This window comes from Pleuronectes platessa, chromosome 11, assembly GCF_947347685.1.
Source record: "Pleuronectes platessa chromosome 11, fPlePla1.1, whole genome shotgun sequence".
Taxonomy (NCBI): domain Eukaryota; kingdom Metazoa; phylum Chordata; class Actinopteri; order Pleuronectiformes; family Pleuronectidae; genus Pleuronectes; species Pleuronectes platessa.
This window is the reverse complement of record NC_070636.1, coordinates 13920625-13940614: the sequence shown is the minus strand read 5'-3', so window position 1 is coordinate 13940614 and position 19990 is coordinate 13920625. Positions and strand designations below refer to the sequence as shown.

Below are 19990 nucleotides of genomic sequence, written 5' to 3'. Positions count from 1 at the left end.
GCAATAGAAGTATCTGTTTATTATGGTTCTTTATAGTTTAAGTATCCTTTAAACGTTTTTAATGATGCCAGAGCAACATCATTTTTATCTAAATCCATAATAAACCACAAATGATTACATCTTCTAAATAAATAGAAAATCAATAACCATAATAATAACTTTATTTGTAAGTGCTTTAGAACAGATTTAAATACAAAAAGAAAATCAAGGAATGGTGGAGTTCACAGAGAGGGTGGGACAGGCTATGACACCAAGAGAGAATGTTAATATTTGTCCATACATTAAAACACAGGTTTTCATCTTAGTGAAAACGGAAACAAAAATCGAACATCGGTGATCCGCATTTCCTTTTTACGACAAGCAGCAATTTGTAAGAAATGAATCGTGTGAGTTCCTCACAGATTTTTGTGCCAAACACCCTGGTTTGATAAGGGCTTCTGATTCTCCTGGAGAGTTTTCTGTAGAACACTTAATGACAAGCGGAATTCCACACACGGGCTGAAACCCATAAACAAAAGCTTGGAGGAAAGTGTGGTGAAAAAGAGGGAGAGAGAGAGAGAAAGAGAGAGAGAGAGACTTGTAGTCTGCTGTGAGCATCTGTCTTTGGCTTCTGAGTTCTTTGGCTGACTCTCATACTGAGCGTTGTGTCCAAATCTTCTCCTTCCACCAGGCTTACAGTAATCAGGCATCGACTGAAAACAGCATATCCCAGGCTTACAAAGAGTGAACGGACAGGCTTAACAATGTGCTGAAATGTATTTGTGAGGAGGTTCAGGGAAGGACAGGGCAGTGCCCTGCTGCATACTAAAAAGGAGAAAAGGTACCTTGTTCTAGTCTATTCATAATCAGCAGGAACGAGTTGAAAAAATAATAGCATTAACTCTGATTGTTCCACTATCACATCATTATGTATTGCGTAGCATACAGAAATCGAACTCCTATCCTTGGCATCAGTAAAACACTGTCAGAGTATCTGAGCTAAACACCTTTAAAAACTCATTGTTCTTTGTCGTTTCAATTTGATATGCATTTATCTGATGTTCTACCAGGTAGCACAGCCTGTACCCTGGATATTAGGGGTGTAATGGTACATGTATCTGAACCCAAACCATCTGGTATGGGCCTTTCGGTTTGCGAATAGAGTGAGTTCACTAGTGAACTTATTTATGTGGGTCTCAGATTCCGAGGGACAACTTTAGCGAAGGACCGGATGTGCTGTAGGCTAGTGGTCATAGCGACCGCAGACAAACAGGAGTGTGAAGACCCTTCCTCATCATTTAAGTCTGCTGTGTGGGAACATTTCAGTTTCACAGTCACCATAATGACGACGGACAAAGACAAGTGGATCGTACAAAAGCTTACATTGCGTAACTGCTATCAGAATAGTAGCTGCTAGCACATCGAACATGCCAACTCGTTTGAAACGGCATCACCAGAGTGATGTCCCACTAACATTGGTGGTAGTGCAAACCCAGCTTCCTGCGGCATTAAATCTGCTGCTTGCAAATAATTCAGACTGTGTCAAAGCAATAACGAGCGACATAGGTGTCAAGTAAAAAAAATATGAAAATACATGATTATCATACAATAAATACAAAAACCGAGCAATTTAAGTACAGTTAATTTTCTACATGCTGCACCTTAATGCATATTTATTTGACTATTACTTAACGTACCGAACCATGACCTCAAAAGCAAGGTACGTACCGAACCATGATTTTGTGTACTGTTACACCCCTACTGGATATCAATTCAAAAAGCTCTGCAGTTCATATAAGATTAACACAGCAACCTTCGCAATATCAAAGTATCTGGGCCAAACCGCCTTGACAACATACCACACTTCACCCCCCCCCCCCCCCTCCCTGACCTCAAAAGGGGTGGGGATGCTAACAAACAGGCACAAGTTGGTTGACTTTTAAATATGAGAATCCTGACTCTAGGCAAGTAGACATTACTTTTAGGATCAGCAACAGTCAAAGTGGAAGCATATTCCCAGGCACAGATATCACCATCAATCACAGATTAGCAAACAACCTCACTCATACATACCTCTACTTTTGTTCTTATAGCAGCAAAACTTGTCTCATGCACCAAATCCCCCTACTCAGCGTAACATAACCTCCCCTCAGCGAACACACTGAACAATCAACCAAGCTAGAAAAGCAGACGATGAGTCTACTATTGGCTATCAGGTAGCAATTATAATTATAAGATCTGATCGGTGTGGATTTTAGAAACTAAATCTAGTCAGAAGGTTTTTTATCTGATGTGAGAGGTGTGACCCATTAACTCACAAGCAAAAAAAGTCGGTTTATAAGCCAAATGTGGAAATGCTAAGTGACATAAATGGTGTAATCACAGTACAGCTGTTTTTAAACATGGTCTTAAGTCTGGATATATTCCTGAAATGCTACGAGGGGATAGGGCTGTAAGTGAAAACTCAAATGTCCGAATCAGTTGGTACAGACCTTTTCCAGAGTTCATGTCTGTGAAGGGCTTACGTGGGATGGTGGTTAAGATGCATCACACAACATATGAAAGCTGTATGACATTTTTACATTACAATTATCTTTATTTCATTTTACACTGACCTTAGCTTGTGAGGCAGCGTCTGTTTTCAGTTAAAGAGACAAACTAGTGAAACGGGTCTGTTTGGGACACACAGGACCAAATGAAAGAGTAGGGCGGCATAATATTTTAAATGTGGTGTCAGCCGCAGTCTTGGCTGTCACTCCTAACTGGTCTCCACCCACCCACTGCACCACACCAAAGCTTTGAGAGCCCAGCGTGTCAGCAGAAGAACACGACATAGTGTTTGGTGAGGAGTGGATAAGCGGCCTGCTCCAAAGAGCTTTTGTTGACTGGCTAGATTTAAGCTCTGAAGGAATTTTAAGATGAACAGAGCAACTCATTCAGATTACAATCAAGAGCACTGGAAACCAAGATACTGTTAATCGTCAGCGTACTGGTCATTGCACGGACTTCAAAGTGTGGAGACAATGCTACGACTTTACTTATCCTTGCCTGCTGTGTATCTCTATTCACAAAGCGTAGCACCAACACAGGAATTTTGAATAGAAGGATTTGTTGATGCCTACCACACTTTACTTTGCATAATTGTTCTTCCAAGTTCAATTACAGCTGGAAATGTATCCAACACGCGTTCCCAGCTGCGAAACAAGTGTGTGGTATGTGAGCAATTTCTCACATCCACCTGCAGAAGAGCAGTGGCCTTCTTTCCCAGCTGTTGCAGAATTGTGTTGCTGATCCACGGCTTATCTCAGCGGATGGCCGGTGGGATAGTGGATGGACGGTGACTCCATAACTGGGTCTCTAAAAATGAATGGTATGCTCCTCAGCTCAGCCACTGTGTACTCAGGCAGCTTAGTCACGGTAAACAAAGGGCATTTCCATGAGCCGCAACTGGAAAAAAAGTGGTATTACTGATTTGTTGCAATTACTTTAGAAATTATTAGGTTTCTCCACTAAACGACTGTACATCTGTGTCTACTATGACATTGACAAAGGATACTGCAGTTTCAGGCTATACCAAGTCTTTTGTGCTGATGACAAAAGGGTTGATAGAATGTTTAAACACTGTCCCTTGAAGCATCTACACGTTATCATTAAAAGTGAACATGCCTTTCACCAAAACACTTTTCCCCCCCAGAGGTTCCCGAGAGCATTCTCAGTCAAAGCAGCTGTGGTTTGATGAGGAGAACAAGTCGCACATAAAGAGCCCAGTGTCTACATGTCTCACCTGCGTGCTTTCATTGGGAAGCTGTGGGATTTTCAGGAAGGAAAATCTGATCTGTGCTCCACTGACAGCTTCCCTCAGGTGTTGTTACAGCAGCTCCGGGTATTAAGCATCTGTATTTGCAGACAGGCCACTGTGGTTATTTGCTTAACAAATGACCAGTGGAGACTTTGTGTACATACATGTGTGTGTGACAGCAGAGAATACAAATGAAGACCAAACTACTCTTTGTATTCAAACCTACATAGCTAAGCTTTTAAACTCTTTGGAGGTGCTTTGGTGTTTTTGTGCAAAGAGGCATCTACTAAGGTAAATTGTTTAATTACCTCTGCCTTGGAGGTTATGTTTTCACCTCTGTCTCTTTGTTTGTTGGGTGGTTTGCATGTTTGCAAGCTAGATTACACAAAATCTACATGGCAAATTACCACAAAACCTAGTGGAAGGATGTGGTATAGGTCAGGGGAGAACTGATGAAAACTTTGGTGCAGGTCTGGATCAAGGAGCGGCTCCATGAATGTTTTTACACTACAAATACAAATCTATTGATTGAGTGAATTAAAGTGGATTCATAAGAGGACTTCTGGGCCTTGGACTCTACTGAGAGCCTTTCGAGTTAAATTAAGGTTTTACTACCTGTTTGCACTGATCTTCCAGTTGACTGGAGCTGTGCGGCCTTTTCACTGAGGAATGCTATGCATGACTACTTGAATTTGTAGATTGGAGCTCAGAAGCACTTCCTCACCCATAAATGAGTTCATGCAAGTGTAGAGCAGCTGAAATTCTTAGACTTTTTCATGAATATGTTTTCCATATGAATGAAGTTGTGGTTATGGTCAAGATGACAGACTTGAAATGCTTTTGAATCCCTGTTATAAAAGGCAAAAGGCCATATAACACCTGCATAGGCATCCTTGAAGAGGGACAGTGGGTTCATGGAAGTATGAGGTTGTTATAATTTTCATCCATAGCAATAACAAAAGCCAAACTTTTATCATCACATTGCTTATGTACAGTGCAAACATGATCAGATTTGTTCAATGTTTTGCTGTGTATCAAGTGTTTTTACTTTGCTCATGAAGAAGAGTTCAGAACCACAAAATTCACTTTAACTTAGATATATTAATGTGATATTTATTATGAACTATCGATATCGATTGATGTGAAAGTATTGATCTTGATATAATATTTGCCCATATCTCCCAGCCCTGACTATCATGATGTTAATGACAGAATCAACCCCTGAGAAAACGTGTAAGTATCCTTTTCATTCTTCAACACAGGCGAGGTTGAACTGTTACATTTTAACTCCATACAGTTTAATTCTGTGTTCACCAAAATAAAAGCATGGTTTAATAAAAGCAGTGGCTGTCTGTGTTGTGGCAGGTAGTCCAGCTCGTTGGCAACCTGACAGTGAGGCTGAGGCGCCACGTTATAGCCATGTCCCAACACACTGCTCTCCACATCAACTACACGCAGGTCACACGTTTCACACACAACACACAACACGTCCAAGTTCCTTTTCATCAATGAGTTAGCCGGCTAATGGCTCCTGTTTGAATTGAGAGCAAACAGCTAGCCGAAAAGTTGTAGGATGTTTCCAACTTTCTCAGAAACTTAAAAAGAAAAGTCCTCAACTCACCATTTAATGACTTTTTCCACAAACGAATGCTCGTAATCCTTCCTGTAAAACCGTGTGAATGTCAGACCTGACGCATTCCTGACCGTGACACGACTCTGCGAATACAAACTACATCCAAACATCCAGTTGTCCTCCGCTGTCCTTCTGCTAACTTCTCTGCCTTCGAACCGAGCTGACTCCATCCATGAAAACTACACCTCCTCCTGGCAGCTGATTGGCCGAAGGGTGCACCCAGGGAAGCTCTGATTGGCGGTCCCGGGCATCAGTCAACTCTCCGACGGGACCCGGACCGGAGGAGTTCCTCGGTGCTCACGTGACTTGTGAGGTGCCCCCCCCCCCTACCCCCCAACCCCCTTCGAAAACAGCTGTCCGGAGACTGATGTTGTGTTCAGGTGTAGTGGAAGTGAGTGTGTGTGTGAGTGTGTTAGTGTGTGTGTGTGAGAAAAAACGAGTAAGCGACAGAGGTGTAAATCCTTTACTTGAAATAATGGGTCGACTGGTTTGCACTGATTTCGCACTGGAGCTGTGCAGGCTTTTCACTGCTGTATTCTGAAGCTCCATCGGGACAATAGTGTGTATATATACATATATATATGTATATATATAGTAGCCTATATTTCACGTGGACAGGGTTTGCGTCTTCATATTTGTGTTAAATCTCTACCTTGTCATGCAACATGGTTAAGGAAAGTAGTAACTGTGGTTAAGGTTATGGTTCAGCTCTTATCTTACCTTTAACTAAGATTAAGGTTAATGGTAAGATGTGAATTGTGGATAGGTTAAGGAAAGGTTTTGGTTAGGCTGTCCCCAATGAATGGATGTCAAGTCAAAGTCCTAATGAGGACAGCTCTCAAACCTACATGTGTGTATGTGCAATTTACACCTACATACTTCAAAATTCCAAAAGGATTTCTTTGGGGAAAAATACACTTAAATTCATTTTTTCTCATATTACTTGGTTTTATTGAATGTTACCAAAAAAAGGAAAATAACTCATCTTCAACAGTTTACTTTAATAAGACAACTTTTAAAACAAGCCCGTTAAAACCACTGTATGATTTGGAGTCAATAAACCCTGAAGTGGAAAAAAAGTGTGTCAAACTCATGTGTGGTCAAACCAAAACCTAGGATGCATATTTTCTGTCATGCTGCCACCTACAGGCAGATGCACCACCATGAAACATTCAAGTATGACCAAAACCTATGGAAACAATTCTGTTTGAGAGTAGACAGTGTGCAACTCAGACTAAAACACAAACAGGATGTTGAATGCTATGGAGCTTATACCACCACCCACCCATCCCATTATAATACAGTACACTGTAACTAAGCTCTCATAAAAACAAATGAAAATGCAGAGTGTAAATAGAATATATGCTGTTGGTCATTTTTAGGCTCACACATAAGGTAAGAGATCACATGATTACTTCACATGTGTATAACGGATCTGATGACACTATTTCCAAAAATGCTACTAATTGAGCTTGTTGAATTGAGCTCAATTCAGTCACCAACAGTGTAAAATACATGAGTCCTTATTAACATAATTAGTTATGAGGTACAGTAACAATACAGATACAGGCAATGCACTGAGAAATGTGACAGATGGTAGAAAGATCTGAAAGTTTGACATTTAAATGCTAATTTTCTGTGACATACACATCAAACACTTAAGGCCAAGAACAATGATGACATTGTGCAGAAAAACAAAAACACGTATTGAAATATTGATGCGGGTTGAGTTGGAATAAGCATAAACTATATCCAAACATTTCTAATTCAAATTATTATCAGTGTGAAACCAGGAACCAGCATGCTTTCATGGTTATTCTGCATCAATACTGCTTCCATTTTGTCACATTACATCTCCATTCTGAACAAAAGAGCCTTTGTGGAGGGAACAGGCCCCAATTTTTTTTCCAACCGTAAAGAAGATTCATTAAAGGCACCTTCTATCATGGCCACGATAAATAGTTCACTCTGAATGAGAATCAGGATTGGACTCATGCCATTATTCATTTAGTATTCACTAGCGCTAATGAATAACCTTCAGAACCTAATGCTTTAAGCATAATTCAATTTTCTTTCCTACGCTGCCCAATAAGAGCTGAATATCCGTTGTAAAAGCCCCGGAAGACAAAGACCACATTCTTGACGTGACTTTATGGCAGAGTCGTTTGATGACTACTTTGAAGGAGCATAACCTCTACTCTCATGTCATGTCTCCCCCGAGCTGACGACGTGTTACTACTGGTCGTCTTTCACTGACAGCCTAACAGGACTTAACTATAAACAGCAGCTAACCAGAAGCAGCTGTGTCTGCACAGAGATTAACAGTGGAACACCTCCTCGAACACGACAGGATGTAAATCGCAAAAAACTGTAAGTGTACAGTAGCTTCAAACGGTCTGACAACACTAACATTTCTTTTGCACAATAAGTCAAATCAGTTAACTCTGTGGGTGGATTTTTCTTTAGAGTAAACAGGATTCAATTTTTTATGCTAGATTTGCTATCTTGCTTATTTGCCCTCCTGTGAATAAACTTTTCTTAAAATGGTAGAATGGATCTTTAACAATCCGGTGTTTGAAGGTGACACATTCAAGCAGGGACCCATTCCACTGCCTTGCACAACCACACATACCTTTGAAGAGCAAACCAGATGTAAAAAAAAATTGTCTTTTCTTAAGATTATAAAAAAACTAAAACCTACATGAAAACTGTCAGAAAGTAAAACCTGATGGGAGGCAATGTTTATCTAGGTGGGTTTCAGAGGAGAGACAAAAGCAACACAATGTAAGAATTGCTCTCGGCTACACTCAAGATCCGCAATGATTTCAAAGCCGTTGTATGAACTAGATTGTGTTGTTTTAAAAATAATGAGCCTTGAAAATATCCATTTTACTATCCTCATGTTAAAAGTAACTTCAAACACCCGTCATAAAAGAATAACAAGTAAAAGCAAACATGGCATCGGTCAGATAAGAAAGGACCTCCTCAGTTGCCTTCAGCTGGCATGAGGTTTGATGGAAACCCCAGACTGGCCGTCCGCATCCCTGTTTAAGGTATCTGGCTTGTTTTCAAAGTTCCAGTCCACAGGCTTGAGCAGCTGCATGGTCTTCTTGTGCGTCCAGATGGGGTTGATGATGAGCGTAAGCAGAGCAAGTCCAGTGAAGAAAAGCAGGAGCTGGGGCAGGGCCACGTGGGTGATCATCTCCCCCAAGTGGGTGAAGGTTACCCACCAGAGGTGGTAGGTGAGCACCATGCGACAGTGGAACATGTGGATCATCACCCACTGGTTAGCTCTCCAGATCAGGGTGCTTGCCCAGCCGGCCTGTTTAGGTGAAAGAAACCCAAAAAGTTCATCACATTGTCCACAACTATTTTTTATAACGTAACATTTTTTATGTACTTTGCATCTGTGTGGCTTATGTGTTTAGGGTCAAAAGTTTCAGGAGAAATTCTAAAGGTTTAAATACTGATTCAGTTCTTCTGTGATTTAAACTTCCTCTATTGAGGGAGGCCAAAGTCTATTTCTGACAGGAACGGTCATGAGGTGCACAGGAAGAGGGAGTGAAACCTGATGAAGTATCTTGTAATTTATAGGGTAGTTGACTAAAATCAATAAGGCAAAGATGATAAATTAATAGTATCAGCTGCAACTACAGCCCTAAGATGCTGGTATGGTAGCTGCGCTTGTAATAGAAAGAATAGGTCAAGGCAATTTCTCAGAATCGTGACGATAGAGCAAAGTGAGGAAGAGTGCTTTAACTCATGACAATGTGATTTAAGGCCCCTACCTTCAGTAACATCCAGGATATACAGGTGAACGGCGTGCTTATCTCCAGCAGCAGCGTAACCATCGGCAGGTAGTGGCCAAGGGAGTCCCACACCACCGCCCCCGCATACCCTGACAGGGCGAAGAAATGGTGTGTCGCCAGTGGGAGGTCGAATGACCTGAATGCCACACTGGAGGCGTGTAGTGCAAAATTCTCAAACATGAAGAACCCCGTGGCTGTGAGGACGTTAAACCACGACCAGTCCTCCTGTCCTCTCACTTTGTCTCTGGTCAAATTGGAGTGCTCAGTCAGCGCCCGGAGACCGGCCACGGTGCTCTGGATGCCGAACGCCGCCCGGGTGGCTGCCAGGTTCCAGAAGACCTTCTCCTTGGCGGGGAGCGAATTGTAGGTGTGGGACAGAGCCAGGGACATGAGGTGAGAGAGGAGGAAGACTGCTGCATAGAAGCTGAATCCCAGGCCGATGAGCTGGAGGCGAAGGTCCCATTGGAAGTACTCCGCACTGGGCTGGGAGAGCAGAGGGCTGGGCTGCGGGTCTGGATCCATGATGGTGATGGTGGGGAGGGGGGACACTGGAGCTCTAAGTTGAATTTAGTGGGGTGGGGGGGCTCAGCTGCGGGTGGGTCTGTGAGCAGAGCGTGGCACGTGCATGGCGTGCGGGTCACGTGCAGAACAACTGAGGATGACACAACACATCATACATTGAACATGAATAGAACACAACACTATGACAGCAAAAAAACTAGCTTAGCTGTGCTACATGGTTAACTCTGATTTAAGAACAACCCCTTTCACAGCTGCGTAGCATCAACGAACACACACTTTTTGCGGTAGCTTCATTTGTACTATCAAAACCAGCCAATCTACAACAATTACAAGTAATGAGACAAACTTGTATCATATAATAACAGGAGTCAAGTAAGTTCAGGTAAAGTTCACTGAGTTGTCAGCACATTAGTACAAACAACACACACGAGCGTGAAGCTGACCGAAGCTACAGAAAACACCAGGGAGTCAGAAGAAGCGATGTTCACTCACCGAACACTAGCGAGCTTCTGTGAGGTTCATTCTGCGCAGAGACGATTCCCCTGAACTCGTCCGAGCAGAGAGACGAAGACACAAACAGCCTCACAACAAAAACTCAAATCATACGACTTCAATTTGGTCATGTGACCTCCGAACCGGAAGTCACTCCTTCCCGGAACTCCCATTGGTCCACACTAAAAGGACTCAGAATCCTATTGGTTGTCGACTGTCCCTTTAATTATCATTTCAATCCAGTATTTCAGGAACAGACTGAGTGCAGGAATGATATCTAAATCAATTTTTGCTACATTTTGAATAACATGATTATTAAAAGTTAAAATAAATCTCTGTATTACATACAATATTATTTTATCAAAACCTTTGATGCTGATTAATATCCTCACATGTCCCTCAGGATCAATAAAGTATCTATCTATCTATCTATCTATCTTTCTATCTATCAATCTATCATAGACATAGGTAAATATATATATTTACCAGCTTATCATGAATTCCTCCACAGATTCATGCTTATGCTGTGGTTGGTGATGTGTGCTGCGGACTTTTAGAGCTAGAGGTTCAATGAGCAAGTAATTTAATACCGGAATATAAAAGAAGTTAACGTTACCAGCAATAAAAGCTCAAATAAACACACAGGAATTGCACACACTCTATGGCTCTTATGAATACTCTGTATTAAGAAATGAAATGACAGAAAATGTGATTTGATCTCAGTTATGATCTATAAGAAATGTATTTCACCCAATAAATCGAGCAAAAAAAAAATACATAGAGAGGGGCTGATATTTATAAGTGGTGCAGATCCCATTATTATTATTATTTGTAAAAAGCATGCAATTCTTTCTTTCTCCAGCAGATGACAACATCACCTCATATATGTGAGACAGGGCAAATTGTTGCATATATTAACAATTTTGGGGGTTTGAAAATTGCAGTGTTTACAGTCAGACAACTTTTGCTGCGAAACTTACACCTTTATCATTCTCATTAGCACACAGTGTTTGGGAATTCAAAGCCTGGTCTAACTTCAGAGATAGAGGAGGTTTAATCTGCCTACATGGGGTGTGTAGCTCCTTTGAGGAAAAAACAATCCCTCTATCCATCAAAAAATCTTAGTAAGAAAAAAAGTATTTACTAGATTTGAATGATCGCAAAACATCCTCATCAGTAGGTGGTTCTATCATCATAGCAACCAGATGCTAAGATTTGAAATAGAAGATGATTTTGATTGACAGGGACACTCTCTCAATACCTCCATTGTTGCTGTGACAACCGGATGACAATTTTGATAGGAGACCTCTGATTGGATGTTGATTGCCTTAAATACTGTTAAAGTTTAAGACAGTTGCTATTGCTCTCTGACCTTGACTGAGGTAAGTCATGTCTCACTCTCTCTCAGTATTTACCCAGCATGCTAACCAATACAATTTAGGCTAAATATTTAAGTTTGAAATGAAACCACTGTATAATATGAAGCTGCTGCTGTTACATGTTGATAATGTGCTGTGTTCTGTTGTTTTTTTGACAAATGGGGGAATATTGTTGCTGGCTTGTTTTGTGTTTTGTGCTGCCTATCTTAGTGAGTGATACGTGTTAACGTAATGCTTAGTAGCGTTAGGTCGCCGAGGCCAGGCAGAGCGAGGCATTGTGGAAAAAACACCTGTAGCACCAGGATATTTTCACATGTCACATCTTATTCTACCAAACGATGTGATCTTTTTAACATTGGGAAGATTAACCCTGGTCTTTAACTTTAGTATTTAAGACAAAGTAAAAAAGCAACAGCGGCCTTCACAGCCAATCAAATTCAGATTCAAATTCAAATCAAAGCATAAGGTTGCCATGGTGACCCAAGATGTAGAGACAAAAAAGTTTCAACAAAAAGTGTCCTTTCAATGAGGCAGAGTTCTGCAAAAAACAAAATCAGAACAACTGAAGACACGTCTGCAGCGCCTGTGAGATGAATTTCATGGAAAGTTTGGATTTTTAAAGTTGAAGTTCGAGTCCTGATGTATGGTCAGATCCCCGACTTCCTGCAGAAATGTTGAAAGCATCAAGTATCCACATTTTAGAAAAGGAATCTGAATTTAAATCCAATATACGACAATTTTATTTGACAAGTAAACCAAATATGACAAAGCTGACAGTGGAATCATGGGTCTGGCACAGGACCCCTGCTATAGTCTTGTCATGGGCCTGAATCAGATTACCCTCACACCGGGATGTGTGAAAACTATGTAACAAAACTGCATAGCATACTTTTCACAAAACACCATTTCACTGTCTGCAGCAGTGTTGCAAGTTGAACAGATCATGTTGGATATGACACAGGCTCTCAAAAGGTTTGCATGTCAGGGACCCCAAAAGTGACACAAATTAGACCACGGTCCCCAATTTTACAAGATTTTGATGCTTTTAGATGTTTTATTGCAGGAAGTGCATTACAATTCAAGACCAAAATAGTCATACATTCTGTCTGCCTCACCTTTCTCGAGAACTGTTCAATTTTTCAGCTTCAAACTTGTTATGTGTATTGTTAAGGGTGCAGTGTGAAATATCTTGGACACGTGATACGTTCGTTATTAATAAACTTGGAGTTCTTCATACTGAGCCGAGCTACCAAACTTCACAGAATGAACAGGTGACCAGCTCTTTGTGTAGCAGAGGAGGTATTGCAGGTCACTTTTGCAGATTCAGAAAGAAAGCTGCAAACAGCATTACCGCAGGCCAAACTAACAGTCTATTCATAGCATTTACTTACTTACAACATTACCAGTTGTAAGTAAGTAAATGATTTCCCTTTTTGCCAGGGACCTCCATGGAAACCCCTCAAGGACCCTGGGGGATACATGTTTAATGAATTAGGCACATATAGGTGAGTTGACTCTCGCACATATGAAATTAAAGTATATTCTATCCCAATCAGCAGTAAACCCTGTCATCTGCTGAGGCTTCATGGCTCGACTAAGTCAAGAAATACCAATTATCTGCGTTCATGTTATGGCTGATAGAGGTAACTGCCAAGTCGCTGGTGATCTTCCTGCCTCACCTAACCAAGAGAAGTCAGAAGTAATTTTCATTTCTCTGATACTGCAAAGGCTCCCCTTAATCTATATCTCCCTGTTAATTTGTTGAGCAGATAGAAAATACATGGAATGTCAAGAACAATATGATTAACTCATTGAGCTCCTCCTGTGAGCTAATACCAATGTGAATATTGTTATTAGCTGAGGCAATAAATAGCTGTTGAGTCTGACAATGTGAAATTAAATCTTGAAGGGGTTTGAGGTTTTTTCAAAGGAACGACACAGACAAACGTTTCCAAACTGTTTCTCCAAAAATTTAATCGCTGAATTATTTACATGTGATGACCTCAGCAATGATCAAACTACTCAAAAGTCTTTCAATAGCTCAGCTAGGAAAGAATGGAGGGAGATGCATATGTTGTTGCAAACGTCTCAAATAATACAAAAGTAACCCTGTGGTACAGTAACTCGCACTGAAAAAACACACACTGAGAGATGCATATGTGGTCGACTGAAATAAATACATAGCAAATGTACATCAGTGGGGCAGTGTGGTCGTCTCTGACAAAAACAGAAGCCTACATTCAGAATCAGTATTTCGCATGCCATCATATCAGCTTAGAAAATAACCATAACAAAGTAAAAATGAAAACAAAACATGAACAAGAGCAGAAAATAGTCATGTTTTCAATGAAGCATATATTATATATTTATATATCTATATATATATTTCTTTACAAATAATGAATATTTGGAATTATATTCATCTTCACTATAGATATGATATACAAGAGATGAAAATAGTTTTAGCTAAACAACTACATTTTATTCCTTTTTATCTCGTAATTATAGAGTTGTCTCACATTCCAGGTTCAAGGAAGTCTTGTATATCAGGCTAATATCTCTGAGTGAGTCTAACGCTTTTTCCACGGCATGAAAAATAGTCCCCTTGAAACGTTTCACATCATGGATTCAAGAGTCAGAAGTGGACAGACAGTCACATACTGGAAGAGAGGCCACAGAATGTCAAGATATGGGTTGAAATTATAGAAATACAGAGGGAGATGGTTGGAATGGTCCTCTTACACAAAACTGATGGCTATGCGGCGTGTGTGGAGTCATGATTTTACAGTATGCTGGATAAAGATGGCACTTGTAGTTATTTTTTGCCCTCATTATATTAAATGTGACATTGATGGCATTTTCTGCCCTCTGGGTCTTCGGGAGGTGACACGTTTGAGTACCATGATCTTTAATCTAAAAAATTACTACAGCTTCTTTCTGCCATGTGAGGAATCCTCCTGTGCTCACAGCACCATACACACCACACACGTGTACAACGACCAAATGTATAAACAGCCATATGCTTTTTTTCTTCTTCCCATCTTCACAAGAACTTGGTTTTTCAGTTTGAAAACAGGACTTCATGCTCAGATTGTTTAGTGCTTTCACTCAAATATACACTGCTTGTGCTTAGATTTCCTGCACTCCAGGTTCAACTCTACTTCTCGTGCTCACACTGCCTCCATGCACGTCTGCTCTCGGAGCTTGGATTTTTTTACTTCTGCATTTTTCTGCAACAAGGATGTCTAAAGTCCCCATTCAATAGAAAGGCAGATGTAGTGATGAAAAGCCAAATTGTCCCATCATAAATGAGGGTGTGTTAGCTTATTGTCTTTGAGAGTCCTGTAAGGGTGGTTACTTTTACCGGGTTTATGCACTCGCGCCCTCCACGGCTTAGGCTGGCATTCTGTGTGTGGGTTTGAAGAAGAACCTTCATGACACCGTCACGGAGCAGGAGTCCAGTAGATCTCTGGTCAACATGGAGCAGCGAAATCAAGAATCTCAAGATATTTCCATTATGGGAAAACTGTAGCTAGCAGCTATAAAACTAAAAATATATGGTGCCCTGTTTCTCTCCACCCTGTATTTTATAGGAACAGTACCAACAGCAAAAGTGACACCTGGCAATCTACTGGATGGGGATTGAACAAATAAATCTAAGCACAAGCAGCGTATAATTGAGTGTGAGCGCAGGGCTTTGAGTGAGAGCATTACAAAACCTGAACGTGAAATCAATAAATCCTGCTCTCAAACCAAAAACAACACTCTGGAATAAAGATAAGGAAAAATACAGCCACACTGCAAGAAAATACAAAATCACTTTGTCAACCGGAGGCCATTACAGCTGTCACCCTAAAAGTGTTACCTGTTTGGACAAAAGAGAGTAAAAGGGTAAAAAACACTTCTTCTGACTTATAATCATTACATCAGAAAGATGTAGTTCACAGCTAAGGAAACGGCTCTGAGAGTGTTTCAAGGTACCAAGATAGTTTTTATTCCTGGAAAGGAAATTGATCTGAAACTAAATATATGATATCTGCCTTTCTTCTGACTGTATAGCTGCAAATTTACGAAAGCGTGTGTCTCTATTTCACAAATCCTTTCAACATTTTCCTCAGCCCCTCTGACTTCTGGCACTGATCTCATTTTGCTATTTAAAACGGTTCAGCCACGGTCTAACTAGAAAAATGGTCTCATCGCAGCTATGAGCAGAGAAAGCTTCCAGGAGAAGCGGGAGAAATGCTTTAACGCCGAACCAGGGCGGTGGATACAGTTCTGTTTTTTTTCCACAGCCCCGATCGATTTGCATATGAGAGAAAACGGCTCTGATGTGTCGATGACAGCCCTCAGTGAAACTAGCTCCGCAGCGATTGAATTTTGTACAGTGCTGATACTTAAGTTTTACAGTGTGGGCCACTATTCAGCAAAACATCTATCAACATAAGCTTTGAAGGGCCTCGGAGGCTGTTTGCTTGATCTCACCAAGGACCCTGAAATCTTACATAAGCTGCTTTGCTTAGTCAAAGGCAGGCTGGAAAAAATACCCAGCCCAGCGCGTCACACAGAAACAGCCTCGCAGCTACACAACAGCACACAACACCAGCAGTTTGGGGCTCAGTGCGGAGCTCTCGTCTCCTCTAAGCCAGCATATGTCAGGCCGAGTCTGTCTCTACCCCGTCTGCCTGCCACTGTGGCAACAGCAGGGGAACGTCGCAGCTCTGCCAACTGCCTGGCATCACACACCCAGACGCTTTCCAGAAACCTGCTGTCATGCTGTTAAAGGTCCCTGCCTCTGTATGAACAAAAGGGCACAAGTATAGATGAGTGTGTGTATTTAAATTGAAGAATGGCATGACATATCAGAAACACTCTACTGATGAATTTGGTTACTTGGCGATTGAAAATATTTCTTAGCTCTCTGAAATGTCTCGTCTGAGTTCTGCTACAAGAGTTGATGATAAATTAAAAGTGAACATTCCATTCTGATGTGGTGAAAAGTTGACGTCTGAAGAGATTTTCTGTCATTCTGGTCAAAGTTGAATCAAGGGCAACTGAAAATGGTTGAAAAAGTCGGTTTGAACTCATCTGAAGGATTCAGAGCCTTTTTCCTTTTGTGTCTTCTTGAATTTACCAAAGAGCCTATACGGTTAAAAAATTAGGATTGTATTTATCAAAAATACAATCTGTAGCACAACAAGTTAAATTATATGCTATGGTATCTAAAATATGTTTCAACAGAGTGCTGATGACACAGGGACTATTTGTATCTCTGCGTGAGCTACAATTCACAGAAGTGTACTTTTGTTGTTAATGCTCTATGATGAATCTCCCTGGTCCAGCGCTTAATGATGCCAGGCACACTGGCACAATTAATCAACCAAAAATAGTCATAAAAATAGAGTTTTAAGTGATGTATCGATCTGCTAACAGGACACTGTGTCGCATTGATTGTTTGTCAAGTACTGTATTGATTAAATAAAAAGCAGCACCATTTAGTTGATTGATTATTCAAAGTTTTTACCAACAGACTACAGTCTTTAGCTCGGCGATGCGGAAGAAAGAACCGCAGAGTTTTGGCCTCTACTCAAGACTAGCTTGTTTTCAATACCTGGGAGTAAACTCTGGGACAAGTGGGGACATTGTTATCCAAGCCCCGCAACTTAAGTGTTGTTTTCCGTACTACCGTGTCACATACCAGGATACGGGTTGCACCAGGGATTCGTAAATGTCCCACATGTCCCTCCTGAGTTTTTAGAATCTATGGGGTGATTTCATTTCATCATTCATTTATTAAATCGAGTTGTAGCGCAAAAACTTGTCTCCATATGCCTTTATGATTCTAGAAAGAGTAGCTAGCATGGTAAATTCAATATATATCGCAAAAGAAGTCTTTTTAAAGCCTGGTAAAGGACACGAGGACCAACGTCGTGTGTTCTGTTTTGCAGCAAAAAACTAAAGAATAGATGAAATCATGACGCTTCCAACTCGCTCTCATTGAAGCTGTCATCAGTCAGAAACATATTATTGAACACATTTCAGGTATATTCACGCTTAAATCTGAACTTGTCACGTATACCAAGCTAGCATTGGCTTGTCAGTCGGTACAATTAGCTAAGTTGCAGTTACACCAGGCAGGTTGTAGGTGTAATTAAATATTTTGTGGCAAATTCTTCTTCATATGAAGTTGTTTACATTGTGCATCCAATTGTAGCATATGTGGAAATGTCCACTTCATCTAACACTTGTGATAACGAAAGGTTAAATTTACAAATTTACCAAAGCCAATCTCAGCATTACGATGGTAATCGATGGCAAATAATATCTTATAACTCCTGTGTTTCCTTTCAACAGGAGATATGCAATTTTTAGATATTGGGGACTCGCTTCTTCCATCCCTCTCGAGTCCCTTTGCCCCAATTCTTTTTCATTACTTCTCAGTGTTTTCTTGATTGAGTCAGCACAGTTAAAACTCTGCTTCTTTGGACTTTCAGCAACGCAAACTTTTTCAAAAAAATGAACACATCGCAAAGCTCTTTAATTAAAGAAACTAACATGCAGATATTTTGTTTAAGTTTTGATAGTATTTTTCTATCACTCCTCATGAACTGTGGCTGGGGGCACTAGTTGGAAGGGCCTGAGAGAAGTGTATTCAAAGAAAACACAGTTTTGTGTGTGTGTCTGCGGGTGTGTGATTAAGCTGCGACAGATCCAGATTTGTCCAAAGCAATAGAGAGGGCAGGGAAGCAGCGGATATGTGGGGAAAAAATAAACACAATGAATATTCTTCCCGCTCACAATTTAAAAAATACAACAGTACTATTGTGAACTTGGGTATATACATTTCCCTTGGAAATAGAGAGAATTGTAATAAGTGCATAAGTGCATTTGTCTACACATTTTTTAACTAAGGAGTTACACAAATCTTCATAGTTTATTTTCCTACTGCAATGACATGATGCAGGTGTTGGCACGAGACTTGCATGTTTTCTGCTTCAAGTAAATGTCCCTATTTAAAGTTGGCAATAGGAGCATGAGATATATTAGGAGAGAAATGTGCATGTTAATGAGCTGATGGATGTCGTTCTTCCACCAATCCAGACCATGAAACAATGTTTGAGTACAACCAGATAGGGTAGAAAGCTGCATTTTTCAACACTGACCAGTTCAGAGCTTATAAGGGCTGCCTGAATAACCTTGAATGGGTGATCAGTGCCACATGCACATAGTTGAGGTATTTCAAGCATTGGCACTTTTCAAAGTTTAGAACTTACAACAATTCTGTGATATTGACCTTGTAATTAACATTTACTTCAAAAAAAGTACAGAGAAACAAGAGCCACAAGCTAACTTTTAATCTAAAAATACTGAAGGTTTACTAACTTTGACCGTTTTCGAACATCTTGAAATAAATAGAATTTCTCTCATTTACTCATTTTAGCTCAAAGGCCTGGTTGCTGGTAGGTTTTCAAAGCTGCACTTTTTGAATGGCACTTTGCAAATGCTGAAAAACTACAGATGTACCCATCCTGGATGAGAGAGAGCGCTTGTAGGCTGGGCATCGCGATCTCCAGCAAACCACGGAGGAACCCAACTGACCCTGGTCAGACTTTTACTCCTGCTAACACACACTCTGGCAATGGGAGAGGAGGCTCGGCTCGTCCTACAGACCGATGGCGATGGATATTGAGGATGGCTACAGATGGATAAAGGAAGGGTAGAGAGAGTAGCAGTCTAGAAAAAGGCTAGTTTTAAAGTTGTTTAAACGTGTGGAGCAGGGAGACACGTTGGCCCCTGACCCTATCTTCTCAAAGTCTAGTCTGAGCCTCGGGAATATAGATCTCGATGCTGTCCGCTCGCTCCGAGGCCGAGTTCTGCCGGAAGGAGGCCGCCCGCTTGGCCGCCATGAGCCGCCGCCGGGCTTCCTGTCGGTGCCTGTCTGGGAGGTCCAAGGATTTCTCCCTTGTCACCAAACTCCTCTGTCGAACTGTCTTCTTTGGTAGTGGAGCTGGTGGCTTTAAGAAGAAGAACAGATAATAACTTTGTAGTGGTTGTACACTTTTTCCTAAGACACTGTATGCAAATCATTGTGGTGTGGAAGGTTGCAAAATATTGTTTAAATCCTTCCAGGGGGCTTATAATATTTATTTTGGGAAAATCTAATCTTGAGTAAAAGAAAATTCCAAATTGTTATGAATATAGAAATATACAAAAATATTTGTAAAATAAAATGTTAAATCCAAAATAATAATTTGTTAAATCAAAGGTCATTAAATTGCTAATTAGATGTGTATTTTTAAGAGTAGATCTCCAAAGAAAGAATTCATCAAATGTGTTAGAGTGAGACACGTGTTAAAAGACCTACTCCTGCTTTCTCCTA

The 19990-nt window shown here is 40.7% G+C and overlaps 3 protein-coding genes across 4 annotated transcripts in view; all 3 read right to left on the bottom strand.

Moving 5' to 3' along the window:
- arhgef10 (Rho guanine nucleotide exchange factor (GEF) 10) overlaps window positions 1-5594 on the bottom strand; it is a 59693-nt gene extending 54099 nt beyond the window's left edge. For both annotated transcript variants that reach the window (XM_053434957.1, XM_053434958.1), the window contains exon 1: window positions 5400-5594. The gene's annotated coding sequence lies outside the window, so the exon portion shown is untranslated. The remainder of the gene's footprint in view (window positions 1-5399) is intronic.
- A 744-nt stretch (window positions 5595-6338) lies between these two features.
- cln8 (CLN8 transmembrane ER and ERGIC protein) lies at window positions 6339-10371 on the bottom strand. The gene is made up of 3 exons (XM_053434219.1): window positions 10235-10371; window positions 9200-9872; window positions 6339-8733 (listed from the first exon to the last, which is right to left on the bottom strand). Exons 2-3 carry the CDS (start codon window positions 9740-9742, stop codon window positions 8407-8409), a joined length of 870 nt encoding a protein of 289 aa, XP_053290194.1. The 5' UTR covers window positions 9743-9872; window positions 10235-10371; the 3' UTR covers window positions 6339-8406.
- Window positions 10372-19418: 9047 nt separating this feature from the next.
- dlgap2a (discs, large (Drosophila) homolog-associated protein 2a) overlaps window positions 19419-19990 on the bottom strand; it is a 132140-nt gene continuing 131568 nt past the window's right edge. Inside the window, exon 12 of the mRNA XM_053435166.1 lies at window positions 19419-19618. Within this exon, the coding sequence (XP_053291141.1) occupies window positions 19419-19618 (200 nt within the window). The remainder of the gene's footprint in view (window positions 19619-19990) is intronic.

Bases quoted from the DNA above. Each gene is read 5' to 3' on its own strand.
- cln8 (XM_053434219.1), bottom strand. From the start codon at position 9,742: ATGGATCCAGACCCGCAGCCCAGCCCTCTGCTCTCCCAGCCCAGTGCG. The intron at 8,734-9,199 runs GTAGGGGCCTTA...TCACCTAAACAG, and splicing joins TATCCTGGATGTTACTGAAG to GCCGGCTGGGCAAGCACCCT.